Source organism: Panicum hallii, chromosome 6, assembly GCF_002211085.1.
Source record: "Panicum hallii strain FIL2 chromosome 6, PHallii_v3.1, whole genome shotgun sequence".
NCBI classification, from domain to species: Eukaryota; Viridiplantae; Streptophyta; class Magnoliopsida; order Poales; family Poaceae; genus Panicum; species Panicum hallii.
In genome coordinates this window covers 36,370,172-36,389,075 of record NC_038047.1, presented here as the reverse complement: position 1 = coordinate 36,389,075, position 18,904 = coordinate 36,370,172, and the positions used below count along the sequence as shown (strand labels likewise).

General features: G+C 45.9%; 2 protein-coding genes and 1 pseudogene across 2 annotated transcripts; 2 read left to right on the top strand and 1 right to left on the bottom strand.

Moving 5' to 3' along the window:
- Positions 1-6,088: 6,088 nt before the first annotated feature.
- Positions 6,089-9,147, bottom strand: LOC112897307 (5'-adenylylsulfate reductase-like 4). The gene is made up of 4 exons (XM_025965582.1): positions 8,801-9,147; positions 7,493-7,680; positions 7,287-7,411; positions 6,089-7,014 (listed from the first exon to the last, which is right to left on the bottom strand). The coding sequence occupies exons 1-4, from the start codon at positions 8,987-8,989 to the stop codon at positions 6,734-6,736; spliced, it is 783 nt and encodes a 260-aa protein (XP_025821367.1). The 5' UTR covers positions 8,990-9,147; the 3' UTR covers positions 6,089-6,733.
- A 1,728-nt stretch (positions 9,148-10,875) lies between these two features.
- On the top strand, positions 10,876-14,175 carry LOC112897056 (MKI67 FHA domain-interacting nucleolar phosphoprotein). The gene is made up of 9 exons (XM_025965244.1): positions 10,876-11,014; positions 11,126-11,260; positions 11,360-11,486; positions 11,587-11,642; positions 11,726-11,773; positions 11,860-11,957; positions 12,658-12,727; positions 12,796-12,906; positions 13,931-14,175. The coding sequence occupies exons 2-9, from the start codon at positions 11,171-11,173 to the stop codon at positions 13,979-13,981; spliced, it is 651 nt and encodes a 216-aa protein (XP_025821029.1). The 5' UTR covers positions 10,876-11,014; positions 11,126-11,170; the 3' UTR covers positions 13,982-14,175.
- A 663-nt stretch (positions 14,176-14,838) lies between these two features.
- On the top strand, positions 14,839-17,945 carry LOC112898027 (annotated as a pseudogene).
- The last annotated feature ends 959 nt before the right edge of the window (positions 17,946-18,904 follow it).

Sequence of the window (18,904 nt, the reverse complement as noted above, 5' to 3'; positions counted from 1 at the left end):
ATTAGGCCTTACAAACGAGTTGAAAGTTCCGGCGGTATGTTCTAGTATCGGCTCGTAGCTTGAATAGAGGTTGCTCTAGGAATCGGCTCTTCGGTTGTTTCTAGGATCTCTGTTTGGGTTGATTGTTCCGATGCTTTTGTGTATTCGTTAGGCTCAATCACGTGTAGGATGTTCCGATTGTGCAGTGAGGGCTTAGTTGTCGTGGATTGGATTAGATTGATATTTATGAAGCAAGATTTATTTGCATATATATACATTGCCTGTTCCAAAGATCCGATCCGGTATTGATGCAATCGGCTCTCTACAGCCGATACCGGGGAGGAAGTGATGAGCCGATCACGGCTCGGACTGACCTTTACACATGTTTGTGCGTACAGGAATTTGATACATCACACCTTCCTGATCAGGTGCAGGATCAGCTGGCACGCCTAGTGACCTCAAGCCAGGGTGCGCGCCGGATTACTGGGCCGTTGACCGAGGGACCGGGGCCCACCAGCCGTCCCGAAAGCCTCCCGGCTCCTCGTGTTGCCTATCACTGCTCGCCGGTGGGTTTTGACCGACAACACACATCCTTCATTGATTCGCTGGTGCAGGTCTTCTGGAGGATTCCGATGATTGGCCTGTCGCGGGTTGCCTCCTGGAAGTGGCTGCTGCCTCCCGCCAGTGTCCTGACTCCCGCGAGCGTTGTCGTTGTTGTTGCTGTGATAAGGTCGAGGACGGCCGCCCGCCGATCAACTGTGATCCTGGATGTGGCTTTCGCCCACCTTTTCTTCTCTGACGGTGGACGCCGGGTTTTGCTGATCGAGCTGAATCCATGCCCTCTACGCATAGCGAAGTGCTTGACGCAGGTTGGGATCGTTACTGCGCTCGAGTATAGCGGATACCCTAGCGATGTTGGCCACAGGAGTTCTAAAGCCCCGCTCGCTTACGGCAGCGAATTCGGCGTCCAGCTCGCGATGCATAGATCGCATGCGCTCGTTGACCCTCCTTCACCGGACTGCACGAGCTCTATTCCTGGCCCTCCGTGCCTCATGATTGGTGTCGTTTTTGTTGCCGGTGTTGGCTGTGGCCTCATCTTCAGATATCACATCAAGTTCGACGATGGGTAAGTCATCATCATCCTCGCCTTCTTCCATCATTAGCACCTGGCGTGAGATGAGCTCATCAGCTCGCTTCGACTAGCTCGGTCGACTCCTCTACCACGGTGGCTAATGGCCTGCCCTCCTGAAAAGGCAAGGGCTCAAGGTGTGCCACAAGTCGGTCTTCATCCTCGAGTAGATCAGAGAGTTTCATGCCCTTCCAATGCACGAAACGGCCCTCTGGAGTGGAGGTGATCATCAGACCGTTGTCACCAAGACAACCCGCAGCCCCCGATGAGTGGTGGTTTCGGGCTTTCCGATTCGGAGTAAAGAGTCTAAGTCCTTTTCCAATGCGGAGAGGGACTCAAAGTTGTTGGCCTCCTGAAGATTAGTGGCTGAATTGCGTAGACCGAGTCACGATCAGTTACGCAAGCCCTCAGATTGGAACGAGTCCAACCCGAGCAAAGTTGTTGCAGCGCTGGATGGAGTCGCGTCGAAAGCAGACTCCTCCTCGGTCCTCGTAGTGGAGCCATGGGTTGACAAGTCGTCAAGATTATCGACGAACTCGTCGAGGTCGCTATGAGAACTTGCTGCAAGAGTTTGCGTCTTCATGTCGATGATGAATCGATGAAAATTGTCCACACCATCCGTGATGCAAACCCACTAGGCCGAAAACGAACGTCGTGCCTTGGGGGGGGCACAACACTAGTGAACTTGAACGATGCCATCGAGTTCGCAGGTGGATCTTCGATGCGCTCCCCTACCTGGCGCGCCAGCTGTCGGTGTTTTACCGCCTGCCCACCGAAAGGTATACCCGAGGTGGTAAGTTTTAGGTAGGGTGACGCCGAGATTAGGAACTCAAAAGTGCAAGCAACACAAGGTTTAGACAGGTTCGGATCGCGATGTGCGTAATACCCTACGTCCTGTATGGTGGTTTGTATTGCCTTGGGTGTTGATTGATGTTTTGAGGGGGTCCCTGCCCGTCCTTATATATCCGGGAGGACAGGGTTACATGAATCCTAGTCTGACACTAGTCTAGGAATCGTACTCGAGTATAACTCGAGTAGTTTCTTTCTATACCAGCTAGTCCTACTTCGCATGCGAGTAGAGTACAACATAGATAAGGTATAGGATATGTCCTATCCCCTAATCCTGTATGAACTACGTTATGTACATAGTCCTGAAGTCCCGGGTCTGACATGTTGTTATATTATCTCTTTTATTTATTTAAGGGTTGGTCTATACTTACATTTAGTTAATGCTTGCTAAATAAAATTTGATCAAATAAAAATGCTTATCGCAGTCAAACCATATCAGCTTTTCCTTGATTTTAGCCTTGTATGTCATATAATTTACTCCACTTGCTGAGTACCAACCATAAGTGTACTCACGCTTTCTTTATTAAAACAAATGCTGCTCAGAACAAGATAATTGCCCGGTGTTCCCCAAAAATTTTGAAGAGTACTAGGTGTATGTGTCCCAGTCATCTGTCTGTGAAGTTGAAGTCCACTACTAGTTATAAACGTTTATTTATTCGCTTAAGATTAAGACTTTCAGTCATGTAATAAAGTACTATGATACTCTCTTTCATTATGGCAATATTTCGGATATACACTTGTATAGTTTATTATATGTGCGGAACTTCATCCTGGCGCACATATGAGATGCATTCGGTTTTCTTTTCAAAACCAGGTGTGACAAGCAATCACGGCGGCGGGACGGTGTGAGAGGGAGGGAGGAAGGGTTGGCGACGACGCCCACCACCATGCGAAGCTCCGGTGGCGGCTTGTCATCGAGGAAGAGCGGCAGTGGAGAAGATCGACGGCAGCGGCGGCGCTCCGGAATGACGACGGCGCGGGCGACCGTGAGGGAGAGCAAAAGCAAGAGAGGAGAGAGGTAGGGGCATGGCAGGGATCCGCGGCTTTTATAGGCCGAGGGAGGGAGCAAAGCGGCCGGCAGGGGAAGTAGCGGCGTTGGTGGCTGCCGGCCATCATGGCCATGATGGCGGTGGCGGTTTTCGGCGGGAGAGGAGGGGACGCGAGGTGGGGTGACGGCGCGGGACTCACCATGAGCCTTGAAGGCGGAGTAAAGGAGGAAGGAGCGCAAAGGTGCGGCAACGGCCGGGCAGGGCGTGCGGCGCGGAGGGGGAAGGGAACCGGCTGGAGGTGGGGGATGACAGGTGGGGTCCACCTGTCGGTGACCGGAGTGAGAGAGAGGAGGGTGGCGGATCAAGACATGGAGGAAGCTGGGCTGAGCGGGGGTTTGGGCTGAGCGCAGGAGGGAGAAAAGAGAGAGAGAGGAGAGAAGAGAGCTTGGGCTGGGCTGGAAAGAGGGGAGAGAGAGAAAGAGAGAGATGGAGATGGGTTGTGACCTTTTTTTTTTCTTTTATAAGGGTGCTACAGTGTGTCGCCATGGCTTCAACCTCCACCTCCTTCCATGACGGCAGTGACACCACCCCTTGTGTAGACGAGTCCATGCTGCCGGCGGACAACGGTGACGAAACCAGTCGTTGCGAAGACGAGTTCATGATGCCGGTGGACAACGAAGATGACCAAATCGACGACAATTTTTCTTCCCCTCGCGAAAACGAGCCCATGCTGTCGATGGACGATGCCGAGGACGAGCCTGACGCCGCCGCCGCCTTGTGGCTCCCGGACGTCCCGATCCGCAACATCCTGGCCCGCATGCCACCGTCATCGGCGACGAGATTCAAGGTCGTCAGCAAGAGCTGGCGCTCCATGATCGCTGACGACTCCTACGCGTAGAACCACCTCGCCGCTCCCGTCCGCAGCGTCCTCCTCCACGACGGGGACGCACCGCGCCCCGTCTCGGTGGTTGACGAGGCCAGGGCGGCTCGGCTGGCGGCGCTGCACTCGTGCCGCGGGAAGCCGAGGCACGGGTTCACCGTGCACAACTGCTGCGGCACCCTGGCATGCCTCCACAGCGGCCAGCGCGATGCCGAGCTCCTTAACCCGGCCACCGACGAGAGCCTCGGCCTCTGCCACTTCTTCCGGCGTGGCCGGCGCACCACGTGGACGCACGCCGCCGATCACCTCCCCTGGTACTGCCTCGGCCGCTGCGCCGGCACCGGCGAGTACAAGGTCGTGCACCTCGACGTCCGGCTGCCTACTTCCAGGCGGCCGCACGTGACGTGCGAGGTGCTCCCCCTAGGTCGGGAAAGCTGGGAGGGCTCGTCGGGGCGTTTCGCCCCGGAGTGGAAGAAGGTGGGCCTCTGGCACGTGAAATACTGCCCCGCCGACTGCGGCGTGCACGTCGCCGGCGTGGTGTGCTACCTCGCCTGGTGCGTGGCCGGCGTCATCATGGTCGTCAGCTTCGACCTTAGCACTCACAATGTTGGCGAGATCGACCTCCCAGTGGCGGCGACCGAGGATGGTGGTGTGGTTGCGTCGCTGTCCGAGCTGGACGGCCGGCTCTGCCTCTCGCTGGTGTCCAACGGTGCGGAGGCCCGCCGCGGCGACATCGGAGCGGCCCTGGATATGTACGTGCGCGGCGATGACACGGACGGCGGCGGCAAAGTGTGGTTCCAGGTGTGCAGGGTCGACCTCGACGTTGCCACGCGGTGCGTCCCCCGGCCGCTGCTCTGGCGCGGGGGAAGGATCCTGGTGAAGCGCGCGGACGGCTCGCTGTGCTACTACATCATCTACATGGATGGTACCGGCTGCGAAGGAGCAGCGGCCGGGGAGGAGGTGGTGTACGAGCACAAGGGCAGGCGGTGGCGGAAGCAGCAGCTGACCGGCGTGACCGCTGATGTCTTCGTGAAGAGCCCGCTCCCCTTGCAAGCCATCCTACGAGGCGCCTAGGCCTGGTTAAACCCACCCCTTACTCACCCCACCCCAATGCATATGATATGGAAATCAAATGGCAACTCACCTGGACCCAAAAGCTAAACTAAACAACCCACTCCGTCCCACCCGATTTGATGTTTAAACTTATAGGTGTGGCTAGACCTACTAATTAAATCCATCCCAACCCACATATATATATATATATATATATATATATATGTATGTATATACACAGCTTTGCACAGAGTAGCAGTCAGTCATATAGAGTCATCTCTAACAAATTTTCTATTAATTTTGATAAAATTTTATAGTGTGAATGCGAGATTTTATTTTCGGGGGGCCACGTGTAGGTCTAGCCATACTGCTTTTCAGAGAGTAGCTGCCACTCATACTGAGTCATCTCCAACAAATTTCAATCAATTTCGATAAAATTTTACAGTGTGAACGCGAGGTTTTATTTTCAGGGTCCGGATCTTGACGTGGGGCCCACGTGTAGGTCTAGCCACACTGTTTTGCAGAGAGTAGCTGCCAGCCATACCGAGTCATCTCCAACAAATTTCAATCAATTTCGATAAAATTTTACAGTGTGAACGCGAGGTTTTATTTTCAGGGTCCGGCTCTTGACGTGGGGCCCACGTGTAGGTCTAGCCACACTGTTTTGCAGAAAGTAGCTGCCAGCCATACCGAGTCATCTCCAACAAATTTCAATCAATTTCGATAAAATTTTATGGTGGAATTCAAAGTTTTATTTCCAAGATCCAGCTCTCAACGCGAGACTCACATTAGTTTGGTCCCAACCCGCTCCAATCTGTCTCAACCCACGTTTACATAGAATCTACTCCACCCCGAGCCATTACCTAATACAACCCGTCCAAACACACTCCATATCTAAACCCACGCCACAAAACCCATTTCAACCCACCCCGCTAGCAGGCCTAGAGGCACATAGCGGCCTAGGTAACACATGAGAAAGAAGGCTTCCGGGCCGATCTGTCTACGTATGTGCTGCTTGGTTTTGTAAGAAAACTCTATCAGAGAGTTTTCTGTGCACGGCGTGATTCGCTTCTGGCGTCACCTCTCCTCCCTCACCAATCCAAGCTGCAAACTTTCTTATGGTCCAACATTGTGCAAACACGGAGACATGCGCTGGTTGAAAAAAACATATCGGTTATGAACCTGCATCAAACAGGATTAAACCACATGCCAGAAAAAAGAAAAATAACTTATGTCGTTGTGATCCGGCAATTCCATTTACATCCAGTAAACTTCACTAGAACAACCAGTTGGTCAACAGGATTGTTAGCTATACACAAACAGTACGGACCCCCTCGAGTTTGTCAAACGCAAACATATCAATCATGTATGACTAACCTAGAAGAACCATCTTTCTTAGAATACATGTTGTATTTTTGTTTATCCAGAACAAGACCAAGATACAAATTTGAATTTGCACAGAGATGGCCGCTAGTATAGATGATCACCATGCAGTCATTCACGCCAGCATTTCCTTGAATGCCACTTAAGCTTGTAGAGACATTTCCAAGGAATGACCACATATAGTCGACACAGAAAGAGTTAAGACCGAGGAAATAGGATACATCCACTGATGAGACCTTGGGGATATACTGAGCTGGTAGAGCTATCTTTGATGAGACCTTGGGGATACACTGAGCTGCTAGAACTATCATTTTCACTAGTCAGCCATGAGCCAACAATGTTGATTAACTTATGAGCAGACATTGACAGAACCCCAACCCCCTCATGATCTGGTTTGCTGCATGCATCGCTTATGTGTATGCTGCCTTGTTTAGACAATCAGTTCAAGTTTCCATGTCCACATTGGTTTCCTCAAGACAAGCTAGGAAACAACCTATTCAATTCATAAAGTCGCATCCTCCATGCTTGCTTCATGCATGCATTGATCTTGGGAAGAAGAAAATGAAGCAACCTCAAGAGCACAAAAGAACTAGCCAATGCAAGACATGTATCTTGATGAAGTAACCTGTCTGGTGATCTTGCCCATAATAACAGAGAATCCTCCTTTTTGCTCTTTTTGTCATTATCAATTATAGTTACTGTATCCTCCACTGTCTCCAGGGATATTGTGTCCAATGACACAGGATTCATACCTTGATAATTTCAAAAAGAAGAAGGTGAAATGTACGAAAACATTATGGAAAAGTGAATAAACACTAGAATGGCTCAAACAGGGAACTGAATCCTACTAAAATACCACCATATCTACATCTATAGACAAAATATATGCTTAATCAGCACATACCATCTGAATGGTTAAGGTGCAGCAGGAAATAATCAGCCATTCTGTTGAACTTAGTCAAAAACAGTAAATTTAAGTTGTGCGCTATTACTTTCACAAATTCAGAACGTTGAGGAATAATACCTGTAACATCTTTATAGAACATAGCAAGGGAATTCATGGTCCGAGATCCATGATAGCGCACACGCACTGTAGAGTTCACAAGGAAAAGAGTTGGGAAGGCACGGACTCCGTATCTTGACAATATTCTGCAATTTATATATCAAGTGAGTTGTGTGCCAAAATTTAGTTAAACCTATGTTATGTTTATCTCTTTTAGAAAGACGCACCTTGGTTTGATATGAGATTCTTCGAAAGAAAAATGAGCAATAGTTGGAAAAAAGGACGATAGCTTTTGAAAATCTGTCCTGAAAATTTTAGAAAAAGGACACCACGAAGCATAAAAAAGAATAGCAACAAAATCTTCCCTGTTCTGCAGCACAAGTGCTACTGCCTTTTGCAGAGCCCAATCATCACCCTGGCGCATCAAAGTGGAGCATGAGGTAAGAGACAAGAAGAGTACTCATCCAAGATTTAAGAACAAAATCCAAAAGCCTGAGAAGATCAATAGCGGTGTAGTTCAGCCAATCAACTTGGGCACATATATCTGAACTAACAAGGAGCAAAGTAGGAATATTTTGATGTACTGCCAGGTATTGGTATAAAATGGATGCCAAACCCAATGAATATAGGTACTCTCTGAAAAGTATCATGCACTCCTTTATGCAGAAGATAATCAAAATGAGTCCTTGAGACAATTCAAACTGTGTAACTTAATTTCACTTTTTGACAGGCAATCGAAATTATAAACGTCAAAACGTGTGATACAGAAGCAAACAAGCACTTAAACTAATGGGCATATTTATCAGGATGGTGTGTGCACACTGTAGAAAAGAGAATCCCTATTCAGACTAGCTTTTGTGTGTAATATACAGAAATGGAAGAAATGTTATTCCTTTTAAACTGCTAACAGTAACTTCTGGCCAATTGACCAACATCTACAACAATCAGCCCAGCACATATCCACTACAAGAGTCCAGCTGAACTAACATGCAATAAATGATCGAGCATACACATAGGTAACATGAACAACCTCTGATACACAGTCAAGCAGCTGCAACTCATCCCTGCTGTCCACGACTTACTTCCTATACCACAACCATCAACACCTAAGATTTCCATCACATCCTGGGAGGCAGTTGGAGAGACACAAGTGATTAAGTGTTTGAATTAACGGGTCCTTGTTTCTGGTCTCCACTCGAATTAAAATAATGGGGGAAAATTAATCCAACGGTCAGGCGCGCTGTCGTGAACAAAAGTTCAGTCAATTCTGCCATCAGATTGAACTACCAAACATAGTCACCGACAGGACAACTTGTAAATCTGCAACACGTTTCGAATTCATCTTGGGCGCAGCCTAGATCGAGCGCTAGCACGCGATTCGCTCCTTCAAAAGCCGAAGTCACAAAGGTGGATAGAAGCAAAGCGGCATTAAAATTCCCGCGCTCCAAACGGCAGCCCAGCAGCGCAAGCAATGGGAAGGCAAAGCCAATTTCTGGCAGAGTTATGGTGGAATCGGACGGGAAAGCCAAGCTAACCTCCACGACGGCGGCGTGGCGACGCCGGGGCCCCGGGGCGTCCGCCGCCGAGCAGGAGGCGGGCGCGTGGCGCTGGCGCAGGACGGCTGCGGCGGCGGGCGGCCTCGGGCAGACCGCCACCTCGCCCGCGGCGGCGAGGAGGGGGAGGAGGAGGAGCGCCGCCGCGGAGGCCGCCGCCGCCGACGGCATGGGTGGTGGGCCCCGCCGGAGGGAACCCTAGCAGATCGCGAGCGAGCACGGGCGCGCGCGCGCGGCCTCTGGCTCCAGGAGGGGTAGAGAGACGTGGGGTCGCCGGCGAGGCCGACCAGCCGCGCTCGGGAGGGGAGGAGGAGGGAGAGGAGCGGAAGCGGGTCAAGCGGCGGCGAGCGGGCGCCTGGGTGGGTCGCTCGCTGCTGTTGGGAGCTGGGAAGGTAGCCCCCGTTTCTCGCTCTTCCCGTGTTGCCGTTTGTTTTCCTTTTTTGTCTGTCGCTATCTCTGCCCCTCTCTCTCTCTCTCTCCCCCGCGGTCATGCTGTTCGTGAAGAAAATCCAATGGAGGCTGGAGGGTACTCAAGAAAATAGTACACTGGATATGAAATTAAAGGACAATGTTATTCCAACCAATCTAATCAGCCTGTAGCCACAAGGTTAAAGTACCAACCCATGCTGTACAATTCTGAAACCCCAAATTCTATTCCTTGAAAAGTAAAGGAGTCCTATATGTACAGCAGCTAACAGCTGGTTCAACTGAAACAACCATGTCATATACAGCGTGAAACTATTAACTAACAACCAAGGCTATCTCCAACCATCGTTCTCTATATCCTTCTTTATATCTGTCATTTACAGATTTCTCTACAAGATTCTCTCCTCTATATCTCATTTCTCTCCAACAACATTCTCTAAATCTCATTCTCTGTACATTAAACCTTATATTAGAAACGTATTTTGTTCCAAATTTTTGTACGTACGTATTTATCATACCTCAAATGCTATGGACATATTTTATTTTTATTTAATCCAGTGTTTAAAACATAAAGAAAAAATAGAGAAGAGGAGAGAGAATCTCTATATATAGAGAAAACCTACCTGTATCGTTCTCTATTTTAGAGGACCATTTAGAAAACGCTGCTGGAGCATACAGAGAACGGAATCTTCTCTATATCTATATATAGGGTAGAGAACGGTTTAGAGTCTCCCGTTGGAGACAGCCTAATGTGGCACAGTTAGAAAATGAATGTTCATAGCCGTGTAAGCAGATAACATATCACGTTAAGGCCTTGTTTAGATCCCTTCCAACTTCCAACTTTTTACGCTCTCTCTCCATCACATCAATTTTGGGACATATGCATGGAGCAGTAAATGTATGTAAAAAAATAACTAATTGCACAGTTTAATTGTACATCACGAGACGAATCTTTTAAGCCTAGTTAGTCCATGATTAGATAAAATTTGTCAAATACAAACGAAAATGCTACGGTAGCAAAAAGTTTCAAAAGTTATAAAGATTTGCGATCTAAACGGGGCCTAAAACGGAATTAGCTATATAATTGTTAGCTTCTTCTTCACCATTATTCTAAAAAGATTAATGAAACCCAACGGAATTTGTACAAGTAGAATTCGTACTACCTATGTAGTTGAGCCAATGTAAACGATGCTTCTGATGAGCTGCTTTTTCCTCGCTAGCCTTTTCCTTGACATGGAATTTTTTTTATTTCTGCTATTTTTGTACGTACAGAAAAAAGTGATAGGACTGAATTAATAATGTAGTCTTAAAATTGGAGACTATCCATCGATGAGAAATTATTAGAAGCAGCAAATGGGCATTGCGAAGCATGGCTTACATTGACATAAAGCACAAATCAATATTGGAGGGTTTTTTTTTGTCACATCAATATTGGAGATAAATATGACCACCTACCGACGACCTCAAAGCAGCACATGGGCTTTTTTGTTTTCGAGATGGGCATTTTCTAATCGTGTTTTGAAGTCCATTTGGCCCTTTCGTCTGCCTTAGAGTAAATCGAAAAGAAGTAAAGAGGCCACCTTTCCAATATTGGGCTAAGGCCCAAAATCTCCGCGCAGCTACATCAAAACATCCCCCACCGGCAAACCCTAACCCCTCTTTCTCCCCTCCACGCGACGGCTCCCCGCCTCTCCGCTCCCACCGCCTCGCCTCCCGTCCCCGACGCCGGCGCCTCCTGCCTCCGCCGCGCCCGTCGAACGCTGTATCCAGGTACGGAACGCGCACCATTGCTCTCCTCTCCATTCAACCCTCCTCGAGGTTCCCTTTGCGTTGCTCTGATTATATATTTCTCGCACTCTCTGGAACGGCGGCGTCCCACAGTACCGTGCAGGTAAGAGTAGGTAGAGAGGAGGAGGGTCGGGCGAGATGGGGATGCGGGATAAGAAGCGGAACCAGAAGCGGGTCCTCGCGCGGCGCACCGCGGCTCCCCGCTCCGGCGAGGGCAAAGACTTCCTGGTGCGTGGCTACGCTCTTCCTTATTTTGGTGCATCCGGCATCCCGTGGGAGTCGAGAGCCCGGCTAACCCTGGTGTTTCTTTGTTGCGGTTTGGTGCAGCCGTTGGAAGACGGGTCGGGGAAGAGGACCCGTAAGCAGCTGCAGCAGCCTGAGGAGCCGGAAAACACCGCCACAGTTGTCTACATTGGGCACATCCCCCACGGCTTCTACGAGGACCAGATGAAAGGTGTGTTTCCGTGCGACGGCGACGATGCATGGATTGAATTTAGGGACACTAAAATGCACTGGATAAAGACCATTGTGTTAATGTTCTTTTGTTGTTGCAGGGTTCTTTAAGCAGTTTGGGGATATTAAGCGGCTTAGGATTGCTCGGAACCGCAAGGTATCCTGTAATAATTCTACTGCGCATGTCTTGATTTATGTGCATTGTGTGTAAGCCTCTATGTGGTTTGGTGATATTTTCAGACAGGAAAGTCCAAGCACTATGGATTTATTGAGTTTGAGAGCCCTGTTGTAAGTGCTTTCTTTAAGGTACCACTGCAGCGATATATGTTGCTTACCTGTTGCTTACAATTTTGGGATGTGCTTTGGTGTATCAGGCGGCGAAAATTGTAGCTGATGAGATGAATAACTATCTCTTGTTTGAGCACACTTTGCGAGTTTCACTTGTCCCACCAGAGAAAGTTCATCCAAAATTGTAAGTCTCTCCAAACATGCCGCCTATTGGATTTAAGTATTCTTGATTATGTTTTCTTTCACTTATTTTAGAAGAAAAGAAAGTATCATTGATATTTCAAGAAGTCTGGAATTAAATAAGCACATATGCATCTGATGTGAAAATTAATGGCTATGAACAGAAATGCACTGATGCGCCATTGGTATAGCAAGACTCGTACCTTTTCATTAGCACATGTATTTGCTGAAATAAGAGTAGAACATGTGTAACTTATAATTGATTGAGATGATAATGATCACTAACATAGGTTTACTTAACTTTAAATGTGGTTATAGTCTTATAGATTTGTTCAGCTTTGCTCATATGCCTCTACGGTTAGCACATTGAATCTACTAAGGTGCTGGAGTTTGTAAGGATTTGTTGATGCATTTGTATCCGATGGGATTAATGTATTTGGGGTCCAGGGAGCTGCAACTTAAATATAAATCCAAAACTTGGGCAGAAATAATCTGACTAAGAAACAATGTCTTGCATACTTGTTCTTTTATGTGCTTACTTGGCATGGAATTTAGCATTTTAGCAGTCAACTTATATTTGTGACCTATGCTTTAGCGATTTAGTTCAGTAGCTGTATAGCGGCTGTTTTCTTGCGTCATGATTGTACTGGCAATGAAATTCTTGCTATATGCAATTTCCATGCCTTAATATCAACTTTGTTCAGATGGAAAGGAGTGCGGCGGGGATTTGTACCAATTGATCGGGTAGCAATTGAACGGAAGATGCACAACAAGGTAATCTGTTGCTAACTACAATTGCAATAAAAATATTATACTGTTGACTAAATATCTGTCATTACCAGGATAAATCAGTAGAAGAACACAAAAAGATGGTTGAAGGAATTGTAAAACGAGATGAGAAGAGACGCAAAAGAATCCAGGCTGCTGGAATTGACTATGAGTGTCCAGCCCTTGTAAGTAGTAATCTACTGCTGGTCAATTATTTAGTATTCTGCAGTATCTTCTCTTTACTAGATGCACAAACCTGCATGTTCCTGAATTGTTTGTAAAAAAATTCTGATTACTATAGCGCCATGTGTCTACTGTTTTCTTGTTGCTCCCTAGAGTAGAGTAAACTGAAGTCAATGAAATCTTGATGGTGTGGGCAATCTGTCACATGGTTGTCAACTACTTCCACTTTTTTACATGGGGTATTTCATTTTGTTAGGACAAGGTTTTGACCGACAATTCTATTATTGTGTATAATCATAAGGATGTATTTTTATTATGAGTCTAATTACATGAACTTTTTCATGAAATTATATATCAATAGAGTAATTATTTGGTCAAGGGTTTGTCCTAACAAAATGAAATAAACCTTGTAAATTTGAATGGAAGGAGTATGTCACAAATTTGTTTCGAGACATGGTCCTTGCGTAATGGTTTTTGAGGTAGCATGCGGGAGGGGGAAAAATTCTGTAATTTAATAGGCTATTCTGGGTAAGAGAAATTTGGTATGGAGAAAAGGTTGTGGATTATGGTATTTAGTATTTACTCACACTGAGTAGATGAGAAAGGTGATGAACAATGCCAAGATGGGATTGTAATGTAGCCATGAATCTCTGACTCGTCAAATGCCTGAGCGTTGCTATGCTGCTGAAAACAAATAATTACATGATGCAAATAGTGCAAATATACAATTGCTGTTGTGTGCTTGGGCTAGGTTTATGTTTAGTTGCAGAGGTAGGTAAATAAATTAAAGCAGAGGGGGTAATGGTAATTATTGCAGGCACACCATCACCAACTCGAATGTATTTAGTAGAGATGTTATAATACAGTGGCACTCATCTGTTGGCTGTTGCTGTGATGCTACATGCAAATTTTCTTGCAATTCTTGCTTATTGTAGCCAAACTATGTACCATCTTTTCTCCTGTACCTTGTAGGTTGTGCTAGTTTACCCTGGGTGCTAATTGGCTATCATGTTATTGATTTTACAGATAGGGGTCATTCAGCCTTCAGCCAAGAAGATCAAGTTTGATGAGAACTAGTATTTTACACGAGTCGCAGAAGGATCCTCTGTAAGATGGTAGTTAAGATGACTGGCTTGTTTTTGCGTTAAGGGAATGGCAGCTGGCAACAATTTCCCCTGTTTTGTTACCTACCAATATTCAGTGCTGTATGATTGACCCAAATGATAAAAGTATGAAGGTGCCTTGAGAAAAAAACAAGTACTTCTGTTACATCCTCCTGATCTTTCAAATTGTGTCATAGGTGCTAAATTCATGGTAAGGGAAATACGTACTTCAAATTTTGATTCGAATTCTAACAAGCAATGATGTGGCAAATTATGAACGCTCATGGTTTGCCCTTTAATAGATTCAACTGTTTGGTGTACGTGTACCATTGGTCGGAACGGTGGTTAACTGAACATGTTGCTCAGGGGCGGATATTTGAATAAACATGTAAATTGAATCCAGAACAGTGAGTGCGTTGAAGGAGGAATGCGTTGGCAGAAAAAGAAGAGTCGGCTTTCATCATTCCAAATTCCTTTCAATTTTTTTAATCTTTGCATACAATGAATCCCGCTCATGCATTAGCATTACCGTACTTTATATACCTCAATATAGCTGGCAACAACATTATTGTATACCTTAGATGTAGAAATTACTGACCAAACTGATTAGAAAATCGTGAACCGAATTATCATATTACTGAATCATGTTCAGTAAAAGACTGCTAATAATCATGCATAGTAGTTATTATTGGATCAAAATTTATTCATTAATTAGTTAAATATAATTAGTTAAATGTAGTTACACCTATAGAGTGTCGAATAGCACATGTGTATTATTAGCTAATTACTAATTTTATTCAACCGCATGTTTCTACGTCACCAGAGATTCTAGAGGGTTATTGAGTGAGGAGAACACGTATCATCGAGAGGACGAGATGGTTGGAGTGACGTCCAGCGCATTGATAGGGGTGATGAAACCCCTTCTCGGCAAGCTCTCCACCCTGCTGGAGAGGGAGTACACCAAGCTCAAAGGCGTGCGCCGCCAGATCACCTTTTTGCGAGATGAACTAAGCAGCATGAGCACCGCCCTGGAGATGGTGTCGGAGTCGGAGGAAGCAAACCCCCAGGTAGTGGAGTGGATGTCCCAGCTGAGGGAGCTCTCCTACGACATTGAGGATTGCATTGAGATCTTCACGCACCATCTCAGTTGTGATGACACCAGCGATGGGTTCATCCATAGGATCATGAGCAAGATCACCGCTATGAAAGCTCGGCATCGTCTCGGCAATCAGATTGATAAGCTAAAGGGATGTGTGGTGGAGGTTAATGAACGGCGTAAGAGGTATGAGCTCAATCTGCCTGCCTCTTGTTCAAAGTCTGTGGTCAATGACCCAAGGTTGCCAGCCCTTTACGAAGAGGCAGATAGGCTCGTGGGCATTGGTCGCGAAATGGACACGCTTGTCAAGTGGCTCACTGATGACATAGATATGCACCTGCCACGTAAGGTCGTATCAATTGTTGGATTTGGAGGATCAGGCAAGACAACACTTGCTAATCAGGTCTTTCAGAAAATTAAAAGTCAGTTTAACTGCACAGCTTTTGCGTCCGTATCCCGGAGTCCTAATGTCAACAAGATTCACGCGGACACTCTCTTGAAATTTCATAAGAGCAGTGGCCAGTTTGCAGCTCATATAAATCGAGACACCTCGAGGATGCAGGAAGATCTCTATTTCAGGACGTTAGACTATACACAGCTGGTGAACATGATCAGAGAGTATCTTCAAAATAAAAGGTATGTAATAGCGTAAATTTCGCACACAAAAGTTGCATGTGATGCGGCATTTCGGTGTTAGGATCTGACTCGTGTGGTTATGCATGTGTGTTTTGAGGTTTTAACGTTAACATTTATGCTTTCCACTGTCTAAATGTATGAAGAGTTTCGTCAACAGGCGTTGAGTATGCATTTATGTGAGAGTAGTAGTTGGTAGCTTTACAAGCTATAGGCATGAGATACTTAATTAAGGTTTATGCACCAGTGTTTGTTTAATATCCAAGATAAGCATCACTGTGTTAATAATGTGAAAAATATATATTATTTCTTGGAAAGTATAATTGAACTTGCATTATATGTATGTTAGTGTGTATTTTCATTGCGACGTTTTGGTATTTGCTAATGCAGTGCTTTATCTTCACCAAACTGTCCAATTGGTATTTTGTCATAATTGATGATATCTGGAGCAAACAAGCTTGGAGAGAAATCCAGTGTGCCTTTCCCAATAGCAATGCAAGTAGAATAATGACAACTACACGAATTCAAGATGTTGCTAATTGTTGTTGCTTTCCATACAAAAATCATGTTTATCCAATGAAGCCCCTTGACAGTGGTGACTCAAGAAGATTATTCTAAGAAAGGATTTTTGACCACCAAGATGTCTGTCCAGTTGAATTGCAAGAAGTAACTGATGATATACTAAGAAAATGTGAAGGCCTGCCACTAGCTATAGTCAACATTGCTAGCTTATTAGCAACTAAACCAACCTCAAAGCAAGAGTGGGAGAGGGTGCGGAATTCTCTTTCCTCATCACTTGAACAAGATCATGGGCTGGAAGTAGTAAAGGATATTGCTTCTCAGCTATTATGATCTACCTTACTATTTGAAAATTTGTTTATTGGACATAAGCATATTTCCAGAGAATTATGAGATTGATCGGTTGCGTCTGATATGGAGATGGATGGCTGAAGGATTTATTGTAGAACAACGAGGGCAATGCTTGGAGGATACTGGAGAAAATTACATTAGTGAGCTCATCAACAGAAACATGATTGAAGCAGTGGACATTGATTACAGTGGTAGGCCAAGAACTTGCAGGGTACATGATATAATGCATGATCTTATTATATCATTATCAACAAAAGAAAATTTTGTCACCATAATGGATGATCAAAAGATGACACCTTCTGCTAACAAGATTCGGCGTCTGTCCGTTCAAGGCTGCTTGGAGAAACGGAAGGTCTGGCAAGGGACTGATAGCTTGTCGCATGTGCGGTCACTTAGTTCCTTCGTTGATGCTAAGATGGCCCCTCTCATGGACTTTCAAGTCTTGCGAGTCTTAGATTTACATGATTGTTCTAATCTACATGATGGAGACATTGGGGATATTGGACATTTAATCCGAGGTATTTAAGCCTTCACAGTAGAAATATTAGCAAGATCCCGAGACAAATTTCTAGGCTCCAACATTTACAGACCCTCGACCTTGGAGGAACAGGAATAAGAGAATTTCCAGGGACAGTGGTTCAACTCTGCCAATTATCTACTTTGGATGTCAGCAGAAATTCCAAAGAAGTTGTTCTAGAGCTGGGGAGCCTAACGAAACTGAAAGTCCTTGCCATTCACTCCTATGCTACATCTGCAATTACTGAAGGCATAAAAAGCTCTTTGATTTCATCCCTCTGTAAACTAGGAGAAAGAAACCTCCGATCCATAAAGCTCTGGACTGGGACTAGTGGTCCTTCTATGGACTTCTTGATTGATTCATGGTGCCCCCCTCCATTTCATCTCCAGATATTTAACAATATTGGATTCAACCATTTCTCTAGCCTTCCAAAGTGGACATCCTCCCTCCGTGAACTCACCTGCTTGAAAATTTATATAAAACAAGTTGGACCTGGAGATTTGCAGATGCTTCAAGGCTTGCCTGCCTTGCTCTGTCTCCATATTCACGTAAAGGAACATCCTCAGGAAACACTCACCATCAGCTCTGCTGGATTCAAGCTTCTAAAGGAGTTGTGGTTTAATCCCCCAAGTCATGAGCTGGGATTGATGTATATGAAAAACAAAAAGGACAGACTGAACTTGGTGTTTGATGCAGGAGCATTGCCAAAGCTCGAGCGGCTTCATTTTGCATTGGCCGCACATGGTACCCTGTCTGCATACGGTGTTGGCTTCGACTTTGGGATCAGCAACCTTTCCTCCCTCAAGCATCTCGAGGTCTGAATTTATTGTTGGGGTGCGAAGGCTTGGGAGGTAGAGGCTTCGCAGGCCCCAATCAGAAATGCAGCTGCTCTCCTTCCCAACCGCCCAACTCTTGAAATCTTAGACCTTTCCAAAGTGATGATGCTTAGGGATGACGAGTCAGTGGGTGGACTCTGACTCTGGTGGAGACGAAGAGGACTATGTCGCCGAACTACTAGATGGAACCAACACTAACTAGAAGAAAATTCTTCTCAGCAGTCGTTACAACACTTGGGCTGAACAGCCCGGAATTCTCTTCCCACTGTGTTGTTTCTGATAGGTTTCCCGTCTGGATGCTAATCTGCAAATGTTTTCCTGATTAGTTAGATGACTGGAGCGTTCAGCATTCAGCCAAGAATATCACGTTTGACGAGGATTAGTTAGATGACTGGCTGTTTTCCTAAGCGTTGAGGGGATGGCAGTTGGCATTATTCTCCGATTTTGTTCCGTGTATTTGATCAGTTTTTTGTACGAGTGAGCCAGATCCAGATGGTACAAAGGACAGCAGCGCAATCAGAACAGCGCTTCTTTCCTCGTCATTTATTTCGCCCCTGAAACTGAAAGATGTTACAGGTGCAAGTCCAAGGACCATAGTTTCGGTGGCTATATATTTGTGCATCGATATCATGTGCCCTGATTGAGTTTCTCTTGAAACTTTGGCGTGAGAAACAGAAAACGAGTAACTCTCTAGCACCACATTGGTGCCTCCCGATTTTTTTTCCTAATTTTGTGCAGCGGTTTTGTAGATATTTTTTTTAGCCTTTTGCCTAATCATTTGACATTGCGTCAAATTTTGACATGTCAGCCTGTATTTATAACAGAGAAATGCTTTATGGATTGCACCACAGTTCAAAGCACCTTCATTTCATCATTTGGTCTGTAAGTTTATTTCTATTTATTTTGCATCACTTGATAAGTTCGGGTGTAAGTGGTTGGAGCACT

Bases quoted from the DNA above. Each gene is read 5' to 3' on its own strand.
- LOC112897056 (XM_025965244.1), top strand. From the start codon at position 11,171: ATGGGGATGCGGGATAAGAAGCGGAACCAGAAGCGGGTCCTCGCGCGG. The intron at 11,261-11,359 runs GTGCGTGGCTAC...GGTTTGGTGCAG, and splicing joins GCGAGGGCAAAGACTTCCTG to CCGTTGGAAGACGGGTCGGG. The intron at 12,728-12,795 runs GTAATCTGTTGC...TGTCATTACCAG, and splicing joins AACGGAAGATGCACAACAAG to GATAAATCAGTAGAAGAACA.
- LOC112897307 (XM_025965582.1), bottom strand. From the start codon at position 8,989: ATGCCGTCGGCGGCGGCGGCCTCCGCGGCGGCGCTCCTCCTCCTCCCC. The intron at 7,681-8,800 runs GTTAGCTTGGCT...TTGATGCGCCAG, and splicing joins GCCACGCCGCCGTCGTGGAG to GGTGATGATTGGGCTCTGCA. The intron at 7,412-7,492 runs GTGCGTCTTTCT...TATAAATTGCAG, and splicing joins GAATCTCATATCAAACCAAG to AATATTGTCAAGATACGGAG.